The sequence below is a fragment of the Ranitomeya variabilis genome, chromosome 1 (genome assembly GCF_051348905.1).
Source record: "Ranitomeya variabilis isolate aRanVar5 chromosome 1, aRanVar5.hap1, whole genome shotgun sequence".
Classification (NCBI taxonomy): Eukaryota; Metazoa; Chordata; class Amphibia; order Anura; family Dendrobatidae; genus Ranitomeya; species Ranitomeya variabilis.
The window spans coordinates 282231160-282247047 of record NC_135232.1 but is presented as its reverse complement, the minus strand read 5'-3'; the positions used below and the strand labels follow the sequence as shown (position 1 = coordinate 282247047).

Here is a 15888-nt window from a genome sequence, read left to right as displayed (position 1 = left end):
GTGAAAGGGTTAACTCAAATTTCACCCGATCTGCAGGGACAGGGGGAGTGGTACTTTAGCCCGGGGGGGGGGTGGCTTTACCCCACGTGGCTACGATCGCTCTGATTGGCTGTTGAAAGTGCAACAGCCAATCAGAGCAATTTGTAATATTTCACCTGTGAAAAGTGGTGAAATATTACAATCCAGCCATGGCCGATGCTGCAATATCATCGGCCATGGCTGGAAACCCTGATCTGCCCCCACCGCCTCCGATCTCCTCCCCAGTCCTCCGTTCTGTGGTCCGCTCCCCTCCGTCCACCTGTCCGCTCCCCCCGTGCTCCGATCCACCCCCCTATACTCCGATCCACCCCCCATGCTCCCCCCCCCACCCCCTCATACTTACCGTGCCTCCCGGTGTCCGTCCGTCTCCTCCATGGGCGCCGCCATCTTCCAAAATGGCGGGTGCATGCACAGTGCGCCCGCCGAATCGGCCGGCAGATTCGTTCCATGTACATTTTGATCACTGTGATAAAACCTATCACAGTGATCAAAATAAAAAAAATAGTAAATGAACCCCCCTTTATCACCCCCATAGGTAGGGACAACAATAAAATAAAGAAAATATTTTTTTTTTATTTCTTTTTCCACTAGGGTTAGGGTTAGGCTATGGCTATGCACACGTATTCTGGTCCTCTGCGGATTTTTCCGCAGCGGATTTGATAAATCCGCAGTGCAAAACCGCTGCGGATTTATCGCGGATTCACCGTGGTTTTTCTTCGGATTTCACTGTGGTTTTACAACTGCGGTTTTCTATCGGAGCAGTTGTTAAACCGCTGCGGAATCCGCAGAAAGAAGTGACATGCTGCGGAATGTAAACCGCTGCGTTTCCGCGCAGTTTTTTCCGCAGCATGTGCACAGCGTTTTTTGTTTCCCATAGGTTTACATTGAACTATAAACTCCTGGGAAACTGCTGCGGACCCGCAGCTGCGGAAACGCTGCGGATCCGCAGCGTTTTCCGCAGCGTGTGCACATAGCCTTAGAATTAGGCTATGTGCACACTGTGCGGATTTGGCTGCGGATTCGCAGCGGACTGGCCGCTGCGGATTCGTAGCAGTTTTCCAACAGGTTTACAGTTCCATGTAAACCTATGGAAAACCAAATCCGCTGTGCCCATGGTGCGGAAAATACCGCGCGGAAACGCTGCGTTGTATTTTCCGCAGCATGTCAATTCTTTGTGCAGATTCTGCAGCGTTTTACACCTGTTCCTCAATAGAAATCCGCAGGTGAAATCTGCACAAAAAACACTGGAAATCACTGGTAAATCCGCAGGTAAAACGCAGTGCCTTTTACCTGCGGATTTTTCAAAAATGGTGCGGAAAAATCTCACACGAATCCGCAACGTGGGCACATAGCCTTAGGGTTAGGGTTGGAATTAGTTAGGGTTGGAATTAGGGCTAGGGTTGGAAATAGGGTGAAGATTAGGCTTGTGGTTAGGGTTATGGTTAGGGGTGTGTTGGGGTTAGGGTTGTGGTTAGGGTTAGGATTAGGGTTAGGGTTGGGATTAGGCTTAGGGGTGTGTTGGGTTTAGGGTTGTGGTTAGGGGTGTGTTGGGGTTAGGGTTATGGCTAGAGTTAGGATTAGGGTTAGGGGTGTGTTGGGTTAGTGTTGGAGTTAGAATTGAGGGGTTTCCACTGTTTAGGCACATCAGGGGTCTCCAAACGCAACATGGCGCCACCATTGATTCCAGCCAATCTTGCGTTCAAAAAGTCAAATGGTGCTCCCTCCCTTCCGAGCCCCGACGTGCGCCCAAACAGTGGTTTACCCCCGCATATGGGGTACCAGCATACTTGGGACAAACTGGGCAACAACTATTGGGGTCAAATTTCAACTGTTACCCTTGTGAAAATAAAAAATTGCTTGCTAAAACATTTTTGAGGAAAGAAAAATGATTTTTTTATTTTCACGGCTCTGCGTTGTAAACTTCTGTGAAGCACTTGGGGGTTCCAAGTGCTCACAACATATCTAGATAAGTTCCTTGGGGGATCTAATTTCCAAAATGGGGTCACTTGTGGGGGGTTTCTACTGTTTAGGCACATCAGGGGCTCTGCAAATGCAACGTGATGCCCGCAGACCATTCTATCAAAGTCTGCATTTCAAAACGTCACTACTTCCCTTCCGAGCCCCGACGTGTGCTCAAACAGTGGTTTACCCCCACATATGGAGTACCAGCATACTCGGGACAAACTGGGCAACAACTTTTGGGGTCCAATTTCTCTTTACTCTTGTGAAAATAAAAAATTACGGGCTAAAAAATAATTTTTGAGGAAAGAAAAATGATTTTTTATTTTCACAGCTCTGCGTTATAAACTTCTGTTAAGCACTCGGGGGTTCAAAGTGGTCACCGCACATCTAGATTAGTTCCATGGAAGGTCTAGTTTCCAAAATGGGGTCACATGTGGGGGAGCTCCAATGTTTAGGCACACAGGGTCTCTCCAAACGCGACATGGTGTCCGCTAACGATTGGAGCTAATTTTTCATTCAAAAAGTCAAATGGCGCTCCTTCCCTTCCGAGCCCTGCCGTGTGCCCAAACAGTGGTTTACCCCCACATGTGAGGTATCAGTGTACTCAGGAGAAATTGCCCAATAAATTTTAGGATCCATTTTATCCTGTTGCCTATGTGGAAATGAACAAATTGAGGCTAAAAGAAATTTTTTTGTGAAAATAAAAAGTACTTTTTCATTTTTACGGATCAATTTGTGAAGCACCTGGGGGTTCAAAGTGCTCACTATGCATCTAGATAAGTTCCTTGGGGGGTCTAGTTTCCAAAATGGGGTCACATGTGGGGGAGCTCCAATGTTTAGGCACACAGGGGCTCTCCAAATGCGACATGGTGTCCACTAACGATTGGAGCTAATTTTTCATTTAAAAGTCAAATGGCGCTCCTTCATTTCCGAGCCTTGCTGTGTGCACAAACAGTGGTTTGTGACCACATATGAGGTATCGGTGTACGCAGGAGAAATTGGCCAACACATTTTAGGATCCTTTTTATTTTGTTGCCCATGTGGAAATGAACAAATTGAGGCAAAAATAATTTTTTTGTGAAAAAAAAGTACTTTTTCATTTTTATGGATCAATTTGTGAAGCACTTGGGGGTTCAAAGTGCTCACTATGCATCTAGATAAGTTCCTTGGGGGATCTAGTTTCCAAACTGGGGTCAATTGTGGGGGAGCTCCAATATTTAGGCACACAGGGGCTCTCCAAACGCGACATGGTGTCCGCTAAAGATTGGAGCCAATTTTTCATTGAAAAAGTCAAATGGCGCTCCTTCCCTTCCGAGCCCTGCCGTGCGCCCAAACAGTGGTTCTTCCCCACATATGGGGTATCCGCGTACTCAGGACAAATTGTACAATAACTTTTGGGGTCCAGTTTCTCTTTTTACCCTTGGGAAAATAAAAAATTTGTTGCTAAAATACCATTTTTGTGACTAAAGAGTAAAATGTTCATTTTTTCCTTCCATGTTGCTTCTGCTGCTGTGAAGCACCTGAACGGTTAATAAACTTCTTGAATGTGGTTTTGATCACCATGAGGGGTGCAGTTTTTAGAATGGTGTCACTTTTGGGTATTTTCAGCCATATAGACCCCTCAAACTGACTTCAAATGTGAGGTGGTCCCTAAAAAAAATTGTTTTGTAAATTTTGCTGTAAAATGAGAAATCGCTGGTCAAATTTTAACCCTTATAACTTCCTAGCAAAAAAAAATTTGGTTTCCAAAATTGTGCTGATGTAAAGTAGACATGTGGGAAATGTTATTTATTAACTATTTTGTGTCACATAACTCTCTTGTTTAACAATAAAAATTCAAAATTTGAAAATTGTGAAATTTTCTAAATTTTAGCCAAATTTCCATTTTTTTCACAAATAAACGCAAAAATTATCGACCTAAATTTACCACTAACGTGAAGCCCAATATGTCACGAAAAAACAATCTCAGAACCGCTAGGATCCGTTGAAGCGTTCCTGAGTTATTACCTCATAAAGGGACACTGGTCAGAATTGCAAAAAGCGGCCAGGTCATGAAGGGGTTAATAAACAGTGTGGGTTTTTTCTTTTTTATTTCACGCTTTTTGGTGCTTTGTTTTTTTTCTAAAATACTTAGGACTAGGTTTGACATTTATCATACTCTATAGAGTTAAAAAACAATGCATGAAAAAATATCTCGTCTGAGTAAGAAAAAATAACAGGCCACAAAGTGTGTGTGTGTTTATAGCCCTAACGAGCATGTTAATGATAGAAATGGCTGTCGGCTGAGTAAAGGCCCCGTCTCACATAGCGAGATCGCTAGCGAGATCGCTGCTGAGTCACAAGTTTTGTGACGCAACAGCGACCTCCATAGCGATCTCGCTATGTGTGACACGTACCAGCGACCAGGCCCCTGCTGCGAGATCGCTGGTCGTGTCGGAATGGCCTGGACCTTTTTTTGGTCGTTGAGGCCCCGCTGACATCGCTGAATCGGTGTGTGTGACACCGATCCAGCGATGTCTTCACTGGTAACCAGGGTAAACATCGGGTTACTAAGCGCAGGGCCGCGCTTAGTAACCCGATGTTTACCCTGGTTACCAGCGTAAATGTAAAAAAAAACAAACAGTACATACTCGCCTTTCGGTGTCCAGGTCCCTTGCCGTCTGCTTCCTGCTCTCACTGACTGCCGGCCGTACAGTGAGAAGTGAGAGCACAGCAGTGACGTCACCGCTGCGCTCTGCTCTCGCTGTACGGCCGGATCTCAGTCAGAGCAGGAAGCGGACGGCAAGGGACCTGGACACCGAAAGGCGAGTATGTACTGTTTGTTTTTTTTTACATTTATGCTGGTAACCAGGGTAAACATCGGGTTACTAAGCGCGGCCCTGCGCTTAGTAACCCGATGTTTACCCTGGTTACCCGGGTGCTGCAGGGGGACTTCGGCATCGTTGAAGACAGTTTCAACGATGCCGAAGTCGTTCCCCTGATCGTTGGTCGCTGGGGAGAGCGGTCTGTGTGACAGCTCCCCAGCGACCACACAGCGACTTACAAACGATCACGGCCAGGTCGTATCGCTGGTCGTGATCGTTGGTAAATCGCTTAGTGAGACGGGGCCTTAAGCCATCCTCATTCGGCTCTGTCTCCAACCCACGATTGGCTTTGGAACAGTCTAGTATTAGAGGCTGTCATTTTTTGCTTTGCTATTTGTGAGTTAACCGTCCATAATTCCGCTGCTGACACCTTTGTGGATCTAGCGTTGGCTGTTCCTTGGTCGAAGTGATGAGGTTGCAGTTTCACCTGGCACAGGACTGCTGCAGCCTGTCACTGGCTGTCAGATGACTTAAACCGTGCGTCATCAGAGAAGCTCCCAATGAAGCGCTGTTCAAGTCACCTGATTCCTGCAGTCAATAATGGCCACTGCCATCCAGTGAATGGTGATGTAATCACTGTCACCATGGAGCATGGTGGTGACGGCATGTAAGTGTGCCTCGGTTCGATATTTCAGGTAATCCAAACCCTCAGACAACACTGTATTTACCGCAAACAACCACTTTTTTACTTTTTGCCCACGTTCACATGTTCAGTATTTGGTCAGTACTTGTAAGCCAAAACCAGGAGTGGGTGATAAATCCAAAAGTGGTGACGTATTTCTATTCTACTTTTCCTCTGATTGTTCCTCTCCTGGTGTTGGCTTACACATGCTGAGGTAAAATACTGACCAAATTCTGAACGTGTAAATGTGCTATGCGATGTTTTATCAAATGGCATTCAGACCTAATAATAATAATAATATTACACATTTTTATAGCGCCATTTATGCCATTGCGCTTTACATGTGAAAGGGGCAGATATAGACAAGCGCAATAAACCTGAGCAAAACCAGGCACACACAAGAACAGAAGGAGAGAGGACCCTGCCCGCCAGGGCTCACAATGTTACACTATGGGGCAGTGCAGATCAGTGTTTTTTGTTTTGTTTTTCTTTCTTTCCTCCTGATGGTGATTCTGAAGTCTGTTGGTGTGCGCCAAACTTCCCAGTTCAGTCTATCATCCATGGACTCTTGACAATGGAGAAATTAAGTTCTCCTTCTCCGCACCTGTGATACGCTTCTCTCATCTGTGAGAATTTGATCACTGTAATCTGATACTCTGCTCAAACTCGGATCAGAATTTGTGCCGGGCGTAATCGATCCAAATCTCTCGCAGAGATACCGTAATATACACTTGTGTGACTCAGGCCGATGATCACCCCTCTAATGAGAGCCATATATTAGCAAATTAAATAAAACCGTATTCCCATATAGGCCCTTATACATACAGCAATATGAAGGCTTTAGCTGGACAAAGTCTCTGAGAATTAGGCCAGTTTCATATTTGCGGTTGTGTCCGCAGCGTTTCTGACGCGTCTTGATTTCCTATCTTTTACATTGTGAACGCAGGTTCATGCGTTTGCATGTGTTCGCCCGCTTTTGCTGAAGCATGCGTCTTTTCGCGGTGTGCGGCTGGGCGAGGCTAACTCACCAAATTGCAATTTTTGAGGTGGCAAATTTCTGTCAAATATGCGCAGGCATGTATTCGGACTGCGCATGTCCAGGAACTGATTTGCACGTCCATTGAGACATGCCCTCCTGGAAATATCGAACGCATGCGCATAGAAAGCGCAAACGCAGGCAAAAAACGCATGCAAACACAGTGTGCTTTTTGATGTCATGCGTAAGCTGATGAGGATAAAAACGCTGCGTAAACATGCATTGGCATGCAGTTTTGCATGCGGTTGCTGATTAGATGCTGCAGACTCAACCGCAAATGTGAAACTAGCCTTACTTAGAAATAGGTTGCTGTATGGCTTTTACACTGCAACAGAGCAGAATTATGATTTGATCAGCGGTTTTTAACATATATTTTGGAGCAGATTCTGCTCTAAAATACTCCTAACAAAACCCTTGAAATACTCTTTAAGTGATGTGCACATGGAGTTTTTCATGCAGTCAAAAACCATGACGTTTCTAAAAGCAAAAGCGGCTTCTGGAAACAGTGCTTCTTTGGGGAGTTTTTTATTCTCTGAAGCGGTTTTGGACTAGTTTTTATTCTTCTCCTACAGCCTTCTGATTGGACAGTGATTACTTTGGAGCAGGTTCCATTTTAAGTCTCTCTTCAAAGAAGCAACATGCATTTTTCAAAACAAAGTTTTCCAAAATGGCAGAGCGTTGCATGGAGGATAAGTGGTGCGATTTATAACAGAAGTGTTCTTCAGTTCTCAACTGCAGTACTTTTTGTGTGTGTGTGTGTGTGTGTGTCAGATGAAAGATGCAACAATTTTTATAAAAAAAAAGTTTATTAATTTAGTACATCTTATTCCAGTGCACACTTCATGAAGACTTCAACAGAAAAGTTTCAATAGCACAAATACGAAATGAGTTAGCGATTTTTGCATGTGTTTTGTTTAAACCCTCTGACTAACTTCACTTTCATATACAGTGTGTATACTCACACATTTCTATTTTACCATTAACTTCTGATTACTGTCTTCACAGATAAATGCCAGTCATTGATTGAAAATGTTAGAAATGCCTTTGAGAAAGGTACGGTACATCTTTTCTTTTCTCTTCAGAACTAGTTTTCCAGTTCTATACGATATGTACAGAGGACTAGTAACATCTAGTGGCCAATTGTAAAAGTGCAGCATTGTGCTGTACATTGCAATTTTACATTGCCCAATAATTTACAATCATGCTGAATTGGTGTACTATATAGTGTAAATGCATAATTATGGGAATGTTTTTAGTAACTTATGCATATTCTACCCTTAAAAACCAGGCCTAACTTCGCCTTAACTTCCATAAAACTTTTTTCCCCTTCTTCCATGAGGGCACCATCTGAAAGAGTATCCTCCCATCAAGGACAGGTAACCTACTGAATAAAAGGGAGGTACCTCTGCTCCGCATCAGTTTGATTTCCTGTCCTTGAGGGATCCTAGAAGTGAAGGACAGTTTAGAATGGAGCTTAGGCTGGGTTCACATTGCATTATAGGCAGTCCGTTAGACGGACTACGTTACACCGTGGCATAACGCGGTGTAACGCAGTCCGTTAACTCCGCCATTAAGTCCTATGTCAGAAGCATCGCTAGCGCACGCCCACAATGGGCGTGCGCTAGCGATGTGCCGTCATTGAGTGACGGACCCTGGGACGCGGGCTGCAGCGTTTCCGGGTCCGTCACTGCTACTGCAGATAGAGCATCTGCTAGCTATATCTGCGCGATGACATATCGGCACTTGCGTTACCAGCAGTCCGTTAACGCATGTGTTGAACGGGCTGCTATCGCAATGTGAACCTAGCCTTACCTAGGTCTGGAGGTTGTCCGTAGGATCCTGGATACCGACAGATCTGGAGTTGCCACTCTGGTCAGGAGGTCAAGGTGTGCAGTTGCGTGCAAGCAGAGACGTCTTTGCCAAAAAGTCTCTAGCCGACATGCTGTCTTGGGTTTGTGCATGCTGGGGTGTGCTGGTCGGCGTACCCCGTGTCGAGTCCGGCAGAAAGCAATGGCCACCCAGGTCTGTGCAGGGCGCATCCTTATGACATAGCACCCCTGAAAGATTTGCGGTCAATTCCAGGTCTGTGCATTCTCAGTGCCTGCTGGTGGATCCCTGCACACAGCTCCCTGGAAGGAAGGTTCTGACCCGGTGATTTCCAGGGGATGGTCTGGAGCAAGAGCAGGAGGTTGTGGCTGTGGTTAATTTCCAGTCAAATTTCCCAATTTAAGACGGTGGAGCCATTATACCCAATTAATATTTTTGGGATTTGAAGTCATAAGCTGTTAGATTCAACTAAGTGGTTATTTGGTAAAATATCCACTCTGTGAGCTCTTGGAGTGATAAGAGGGCAACTCTGCAATAAATCTATAAAGGGAGGAATTGATGGATGAGTTAAAATGTCCCCTTACGGGTGCATACCCATATGCGAGGAAAAAAAGTTCCGAAATCTGGACTGAAAAAATGGACGAGTGCCATGCGATTTTCACACCTAGCAACCAGATTACATCCGATTGCGATGCGATTTTTTTTGTTTTGGTTTTTTTACATGAGCTTTTACATACTGCAGTTCTCTGTCATTTACACATCGTTTTCAAAGGAAATATTCATCAAAACACATATATTTATATTGCATAGAGAGATAGAAGAAAAGCCAGTAATACATCTATACACTAGAATGTCACAATGCGGACAAGGTGGACCGCGCTCAGGGGTGCGTGCTGCGTGGTGCTGGGCGGCAAGAAGCTGATACTTAGATCTGCAGGGTTTTGCCCCAGAAACCACTATCTCTCTGTGTGTCTCTCTCTCTGCCCCCTTATACATTAGTTCGTGTTTTTATCTACTAACCCCTTTCCATTCCCATAATAGGGATACGCATTAGGATTTAGGGGTCACCACTCCGTCCCATTCTTATAATAGGGACGAACTTGAATTAGGGGGTATCAATCATAGTTTGAGTGCGCGCAGGGACATACACCAACCTAATAATCCTAATGGGCAGGCATATCCGTAGGCACAAGGATAGGGCTACACCCCTGTATCATTCGTCCCCGCGTATCCAAATTAATATCCTTCATTTAGTAGTTTTTAAGTATTTTATATATTTTTTATCTCAGGTAAGTCTTATTTCTTTTAGCCTCCAGTTTTTATAATCGTCTGAGCGCAATGCTCTTGTACTATATATGATTTGGTTTTTAACTATGTATTTTTAATAAAGTATTTATTTTTATTACAAACATGTAACCACTTATCAATGTGGTAGCCAATGTTTAGGGACCCACACCAGCCATACCCCAGATATAATAAAATATACATATTTGGAGTGCAGAGCCTGGCCCACAGTAACATCAAAAGAACGCAATCAACATGCCCGAGTGAGTTTTTTGTGGAGGCGGGCTGAGGGCGGGGTGGTAATCCATCTGTAGCGTATAAAGGGAGAAGAGGCAATGACATGCGGTAACCCTGATGAAGAAGGCCGAGCACCTTCGAAACGCGTTGGTTAGTCACCTCTTTTTTGGCTCCAACGCCGCTCCGTACCTTAGTGACGTCACTGCTTAGGCACCAGCGAGCCGGCGCTAGCAGCCATCTTTTTTTCCTCGCGGTTACCAGGGACGCCTTTGGCCGGGGCTCCCAGGTACCGCGTCAGCTGCAGATTTTTTTCCCCCCGCTCTTCTACTCCCCACCGACGCCGCATCTGACTACACAGCGGACGCCAGTTCGGGCTACACTTTGGGCGCTGTGGTGGAACAACAAGTGCAGCTAGGTAAGCACCTCTCTGTATAGCCGGCACAGGCATACACATATACGCATTTATAACGTCAATTTGAATTATCATTGTACAGCACTCATACAGGTTCTATAAGTATAGTGGTTTCTGGGGCAAAACCCTGCGGATCTAAGTATCAGCTTCTTGCCGCCCAGCACCACGCAGCACGCACCCCTGAGTGCGGTCCACCTTGTCCGCATTGTGACATTCTAGTGTATATATTTTCTTCCCAGGATAGGCACAGATCCTGTGTGGTTCCAGCAGCTAGGGGTGTTCATTCCACTGCCCACCCTTCCTGTCACCACCCTTTGCCCCCCTCCCTCTTGTGGTGAGCGCCACAGTGTGTGTCGTTTTTTCCAGTAATACATCTGTGGAGTTCTGTAAAAATCACTGCAGGAGCTGACAGGATAGAAGAGATGTATTACATACTGTAAATACATATAGAATAGGTAGATATACAGATGTCAGTGACAAATACAATTAGTACAGTGTGTGCAAATTACTGGACATGTATTTTATTAATGAAAAAATTTATTGAAAAAATGGCATGGGCTCCCGCGCAATTCTCAAAACCAGCAGAGGGAAAGCCAACAACTGGTTTTTAAACTGATGTTTATAGCTTGGGAAAGGGGTAATACCCAGGCTATTATTATCAGCTCACAACTGTATACTTAGCCTTTACTGGCTATTAAAATAGGGGAGCCCCCCAAAAACGACATGGGGTCCCCCTAGAATTAATAACCAGCAAAGCCTATGCAGACAGCTGCAGGCTGATATTAATAGCCTAGGAAGGGGCCATGGATATTCACCACCCCCCACCCGGCTACAAACAAGTGGGGTAATGGTTGTGGGGGTTGATGTCACCTTTATGACATCAAGCCCCGAGTTTAGTAATGGAGAGGCATCAATAAGACGCCCCTATTACTAACCCCATAGTCAAATTGTTAAGAAAACAGATGACCAGTAAAAAAATCCTTTTATTGACTCCTTGGGAACCACATTGAAGGAGGAAGTGGGAGTTACATTTTATTTTGTGCTTGGGGCTTCCTGTCCAGTAATAGGGGTGAATCCCACACTCGTTTGTTGTCATGGGTTACCTAGAAGTAATTATCGTTTTTAACAGACTCTTTGGGTGGTGGAATGAATTAAAAAAACACAGTAATTCTGGATTTATGTTTCTTATCACTATTCAGCAATATTGACATAACCATTTTTCTAAAAGTTGATACAATAATGGCAATACCAAATTTCTTTAGCCTGTTGTGTTTTAAAACTTTTGTTAAAAAGGGCTTATTTTTTATAGTACAAGCTGTAGTCTTTACTGGCTGTGTAGTTCATTTCTTTAATTTGGCTGCACTGTACAGGGTAAATAAATATTTAATTTTAAAGTATGGGTCCATATCATTTCAATTCATAGCTTTTCATGTAATCCCAGACAGATCCGCTGAAGTTGAGATTAGGGCATTATGGAGGCCTTATCATCACTTCCAGTACTCCTTGTTACTCTCGCTATAGTTCCTAATGACATTGTGTGTTTAGGGCTGCTGTCTCGTGGCAAATACATTTGGATGCCTCCCCTGATTGAGGACTTGGGACACCATTAATCCTCACCCAATGAAATGTAGCTCCACACTTGGAAGGAACCTCCAGCATGCTTTAGTATTGTCTCTATACACTCATTGTGCTGCTCTCCAGCTCCTCAATGACGAACTGCCTTCTGTTCCAGCCAAATATTTCACATTTGGCTGCTGCCATTTTTTTGCACCCCATTCCTATTTTCATATATAGTTGAGTCCCTCGGCCTTGTTACTGTGTTGCATTTGGTGTATGGCCTCAATTCTTCCATGAAAATCACTTCTGGCCAGACTTCTCTGAACAGTAGATGGGTGTAGTTGGGTCTCGCTTCTTGCTTCCAGTTTTGAGCTAATAGTACAGCTGGACATCTTCCAATTTTGAAGAGAAGTAAGCATGCTGCACTAAGTTTCCTTGGCCGACCACCACATCTAGGGTCCTGTACATTGCCCGTTTCTTGGTGTTCTCAATTCTTAGAAATACCGGGTTTTTTTCGGACCATAAGACGCCCTTTTTTCCTCCAAATTTGGGAGGAAAGTGTGGGTGCGTCTTATGGTACGGATGTAGCATGTGGGGAGGGGGGGCAGCAGTGAGTGGGATCGCACTGTTATCCCACTTCAGGATGTCCCCGCTGCCCCGAATCAGCGCTGGGAAAACCATGTGGTCCCGATGATTAAGTGCAGTGAATATTCATTAGCGGCTCCCCACCCACCAATCAGCTGAGCGGTGAGTCGGGAGCAGCAAATGAATACTGCACTTAAGCAGGGACACGCATGGCTTCCTCAGCGCTGATTGCTGCAGCAGCTAGGGAGATTTGTGTGTTCTGGGAAGGAGGCAGCAGCAGCAGGGGTCAGAGCGGAGAGGAGATCGCTGTATACCTGCCTGCCATGCCTGGATGCCGAGTGCTGTGCACAAACAGGACCTGTGTGATGTCAGGAGTGGGCGGGCTGGAGCATCACATGGCAGCTCAGAGCCCTCCCTCTTCTTGACATCATCACAGGTCCTTCAGGCTCTCCACTAGAATCTGCACGCTTCCTCAAAACCTGTCCTGTGGAGCGGCAACAAGAGGGAGGGCTCTGTGTGCAGTCATGGGATGCTTTTACCTCACCACAGGCTGGCAGGCTGCCACAATTAAGAGGTTAGTCTTTACAATACACAATAAAGCACTCTGTCACTCCTGTGGTGAACTATAACTCCCAGCATGTCATAGGATCTGCAGGACATGCTGGGAGTTATAGTTCTCTCATGGGATTTTAAAGCAGCACTCCAGTGCTATTTTGCAGTGCTGGAGTGGTGCTTTCAATATCAGCCCTGTGCCCCCATTCTTATACTCACCCTCCAGCATCTTCATATAGTACTGTACCGACACTACACTGGTCCTGCAGCTTCCAACATAATAACATACTATTATATGTGGTGTTATTATATATAATAGTATGTTATTTATGTTATTAAATATTTTACCACATTTTTTTGCTTCAAATATTTTTTTTCCCTATTTTCCACCTCTAAAACCTGGGTGCGCCTTTATAGTCCGGTGCGTCTTATAGTCCGAAAAATACGGTACATGTTTTACGTGTTGTCCTGAAGGAGTCAGATGGACTCTGAAACACGTTGACAAACCACTTTATCCTGATATCTTGATTCTTGCATAGCAATGCAAATCAGCAGTGCAGCGAAAAATCCACCTTCCCTGGTATATTCCTTCAAGAAGTACAAGCAGATACTTGCCCATGGTTCAACATCATCAAGGATGTGTTTGACTCCAAATTTATTATGTAGCAGAACAACGATCCCAAAACATACATCTAATGTCACCTAAAGAGTTCCCACGAACAAACTACATTTTAATAGATTTCAAAAGATCTTGAAATAATAATTTCTACAGTTTGATGTATTTAGAGGGAACCTGTAAACCCCAAAATCGAAGATGAGCTAAGCCCACCGGCATCAGGGGCTTATCTACAGCATTCTGGAGATAAGCCCCCGATGTATCCTGAAAGATGAGAAAAAGAGGTTAGATTATACTCACCTGGGGGGGGGCGGTCCAGCGTCTCCCATCTTCTTACAATGACGTCCTCTTCTTGTCTTCACGCTACGGCTCCGGCGCAGGCGTACTTTGTCTGCCCTGTTGAGAGCAGAGCAAAGTACTGCAGGCGCCGGGAAAGGTCAGAGGCGCCCGGCACCTGCCCACTGCAGTATTTTGCTCTGTCCACAACAGGGCAAATAAAGTACGCCGGAGCCGCAGCGTGAAGACAAGAAGAGGACGTCATCCTATGAAGATGGGAGGTGCCGGACCGAGACGCCCATCGGATCGGACCGCCCCCCAGGTGAGTATAATCTAACCTCTTTTTCTCATCTTTCAGGATACATCGGGGGCTTATCTACAGCATTACAGAATGCTGTAGATAAGCCCCTGATGCTGTTGGGCTTAGCTCATCTTCGAATTTGGGGGTGACGGGTTCCCTTTCCAAAAAAAAAAAAAAAGTTCCTGCACTGAGAATCTAATAAATGTGTCCCTACTATGTACTGTGTAATGTAATGGCTGTGTCTGACCGTTGCGGGACATGGTCTGATCATACCACAGCTCCTGAGCAGGGAAGGAAGTAAGAGTATAGACAGGACAGCATGGGATCACAGCTGATTCTTTCTGTGTGGTAAAACATTTCGCTGCCTGTTTTTAAACATTGTAGAACTTAGAATAAAATTAAGATCTATTTATTATAATGTACTTGGTTCTAAAAGGGGTTTCTCCATGAACAATTTTCAAAGTAAAGAACAATGAGTCCCGGAAGTGATGCCATGGCCCGATCTCAACATTGAGCATGTCTGGAATAGCATGAAGTTGCAGGTTTTGCACAATCCTACATCCACTAATATTTGTGGTTAGTTCTAGAAGATGTTTGGAACAACCTCTGTGCTTAGTTCCTTCAAAAACTTTGGAAGTATACCTTGAATAATTGATGCTATTTCGAAGGCAAATGGTGACCATACCAAATATTGATTTGATATAGATTTCTGTATTAGCACTTCTACTTTTTTAGCATTATTACTTTGCAGCTTCTGCCCCACACCTGTTTAAAACTTTGCACAGTATTGTATGTATATTAGGCCTCTATCATACACACTTTTTTAGCTCCATTTTAGACTAGTCTTTAGAGCAGTGAGTCATATGTATGTTTTCTGTCCTAAGTCGGGTAGGAGAGAAAGTACAATCTTTTGTGCCGAGGCTGATATCACAAGAATGCTTATTGTGACTCTGCTCTTTCTCTAGGGGATCTTGAGGATGCTAAAATGTTGTTAACCAAGATGAAGTACTATTCAAACCTACTAGATCAAGTGAAGAAGAAAATGGTTCCATGACCTTTGCACTCCTGCTGCTTTTAGACAGTGCCTTTGTGTAGGAAGATGCCATGCTATGAGCGATCTCTGGTACGATCACCAAAGTTCACCCTGAACACTGCACCTTACACTTGCACTCCTCGTCAATAATGGAAGGTTTGGTATGGAAGGACTGTTGCTCGCATATTTAATACAACTTTCCTGAACCAAGTTTTCGTGTTTGCTGCTCGAGGCTGGATGACTTTATCTGATTGACTGAAACGTTATCGCCTTGTTCTAGTTTATTTTTAATATTTCAATGTAGTTTTTTTTCTGCTACATATCTGGTTCCATTAATGTTTGGGTTTGACAACTTTTTAGTGCATTATAATAAAACTGGACAATGTCAGTTTACTAGTAATATCAGTTTCATTTCTATACAGTGCTTTGTGATGGTATCCAGCCCCTTGGTGGACTTCCTTTTCTGCTGTATGACAACACAGATTTTTAACTTGTATTTTTTTTTGGGGGGGGGTTACAATGATCATCTTTTTATTTATACAGCGCCAACATATTCCGCAACTCTTTACAATTAAGCAGTGACAATACAACGCAAGACAGTTGAACAATAGGAGTGCAGGTCCTGCTCGCAAGCTTACGATCTATAAGGAAATGGAGGGACACAATAGGTGAAAAGTGCTTGTTA

The 15888-nt window shown here is 44.4% G+C and overlaps 1 protein-coding gene across 1 annotated transcript in view; it reads left to right on the top strand.

The window, feature by feature from the left end:
* HSCB (HscB mitochondrial iron-sulfur cluster cochaperone) overlaps positions 1 to 15591 on the top strand; it is a 36500-nt gene extending 20909 nt beyond the window's left edge. Inside the window, exons 5-6 of the mRNA XM_077295076.1 lie at positions 7529 to 7576; positions 15136 to 15591. Coding sequence (XP_077151191.1) covers positions 7529 to 7576; positions 15136 to 15224 — 137 coding nt within the window. The 3' untranslated portion in view covers positions 15225 to 15591. The remainder of the gene's footprint in view (positions 1 to 7528; positions 7577 to 15135) is intronic.
* The last annotated feature ends 297 nt before the right edge of the window (positions 15592 to 15888 follow it).